The following is a 1,547-nucleotide window of genomic DNA, read 5'->3' as shown; positions in this document are numbered from 1 at the left end:
TTTGACTTCCTGAGTACAAACTCTGCTCTGGCTGCAATGACACCTTCCTCTTGTTATTCCCCTTCATCAGTCACTGTCCTGCAGGACTGCACCACACCTGCACCAAAGCAGTTCAAAGATTCACTCTAAAAGTTTAAAGATGGGCTTTGGCTGAGCGTCTGACTGAACTTACTTGCTATACTATGAAATGAAAACAAATTCAGCAGTGATTACAGAGATCTAACCTCCAAACCAGAGAATTAATCATAAACTCTGCTGTTTACAGACTCTCAGTTCTAACTTGTTGTTTTTCTGCTGAATATCTGAGTTTCTTTACAAAGACTTCTGTTCCTCAGTGACATCATGCAGACAAGGTCTCACTGTTACAAACAGCATTGGAAATATCCCAGACATTCAGCTGAGTGTCTTCAAAGTGCAAAATATGACTCATTTATTAAATATTTGAGGAGTAACGCTGCACTCAGTGTCTCGGCTTAAAAAATGCAAGACAGCAGCAAAGACACGACGTTCTCATAGACCTGACTTTACAGGAAAAAACGTTCACGCAGTCGTCCTTAAACACATCTTTACAGCTGCCAGCAAACAGAGACGATGCTCACACCGGCCAGCTCTGACAAACTCAAACTAAATATTAGATTTTACATGGAAAGAAGGGAATAGCTCTCTAATGTTTTGGTGCTCTAATATTCCACTTCATGAAAAGTGGATAAGTGAATGTGAATAATGGATGTGTGTACCTCGCTCTGCAGCTCAGTAACCTCTTTAACGTGCTGCGTCTCCAGAGTCTCAGGGAGCTGGTGATACAGAGAGCTGCTGGCCTCCTTCTTCCCTGCTTCTTTGTATTTAACCTGCAGGAAAATGTTACGTTCATTATCACAGCTTTTACATTCTGTCTCGGACAGCATTATGGGAGAAGATGTGCTGTTGCAAAAAGCTTTTAGTGTCACCTTTTCAGACTAATATTGTGCTTATTTTCTCTGTATGCACTGGATATGGACTAACACCAGGTAAACAGGAAGAACTGGATGTTTCTTGTGTTCTTAAAAGAGAATAAAATCAGTCTGAATATGTTGCAGCAAAGAAGGGGGAGCACAGAAAGGCACCCAGGAGCTCTGAATGTGATAACACTGATAACAAGACCAGAATAGACAACAGCAGCCAGTTTATCGGCCCTGTGTTAGCCTGATGGAGTGTCTGAGACGGGCACACATATTTTAGACTCTAAGGGCTTTGCATTGACATTCGTACGCTCCCTGCAGGCTGATAACGTCTCAGATATGGCCACGCCTCTCTATCCTTCTGTGGGAGAATATTCAAACTCTGCAGGAACTCTCTGGGTGGTGCTAACCACTCCACCACCATGCTGCACCACAGGATTTTTTAACCTGGAATTTATACCTGTACCACAATTTTCTTTACCTGATGTTACTTTGACTGTTTGTTTAAAACCCAAATATTGTCTGAAACAACACGAAAACAGTTCCCACCTCGCTGTGCGTCTCAGCCATCTCTTTAACAAACTGAGTCTGCAGAGTTTCAGGCAGCAG

The 1,547-nt window shown here is 42.5% G+C and overlaps 1 protein-coding gene across 1 annotated transcript in view; it reads right to left on the bottom strand.

Moving 5' to 3' along the window:
- Positions 1 to 1,547, bottom strand: part of LOC102300397 (nebulin) — a gene marked incomplete at its 3' end in the record, with an annotated part of 74,303 nt that overhangs the window by 36,656 nt on the left and 36,100 nt on the right. Inside the window, 1 exon segment of the mRNA XM_042215763.1 lies at positions 738 to 848. Within this exon segment, the coding sequence (XP_042071697.1) occupies positions 738 to 848 (111 nt within the window).

Source organism: Haplochromis burtoni, unplaced genomic scaffold (genome assembly GCF_018398535.1).
Source record: "Haplochromis burtoni strain Fernald_Lab_line unplaced genomic scaffold, NCSU_Asbu1 Contig_817, whole genome shotgun sequence".
Lineage (NCBI taxonomy): Eukaryota > Metazoa > Chordata > Actinopteri > Cichliformes > Cichlidae > Haplochromis > Haplochromis burtoni.
This window is presented reverse-complemented; position numbering and strand designations above follow the sequence as displayed.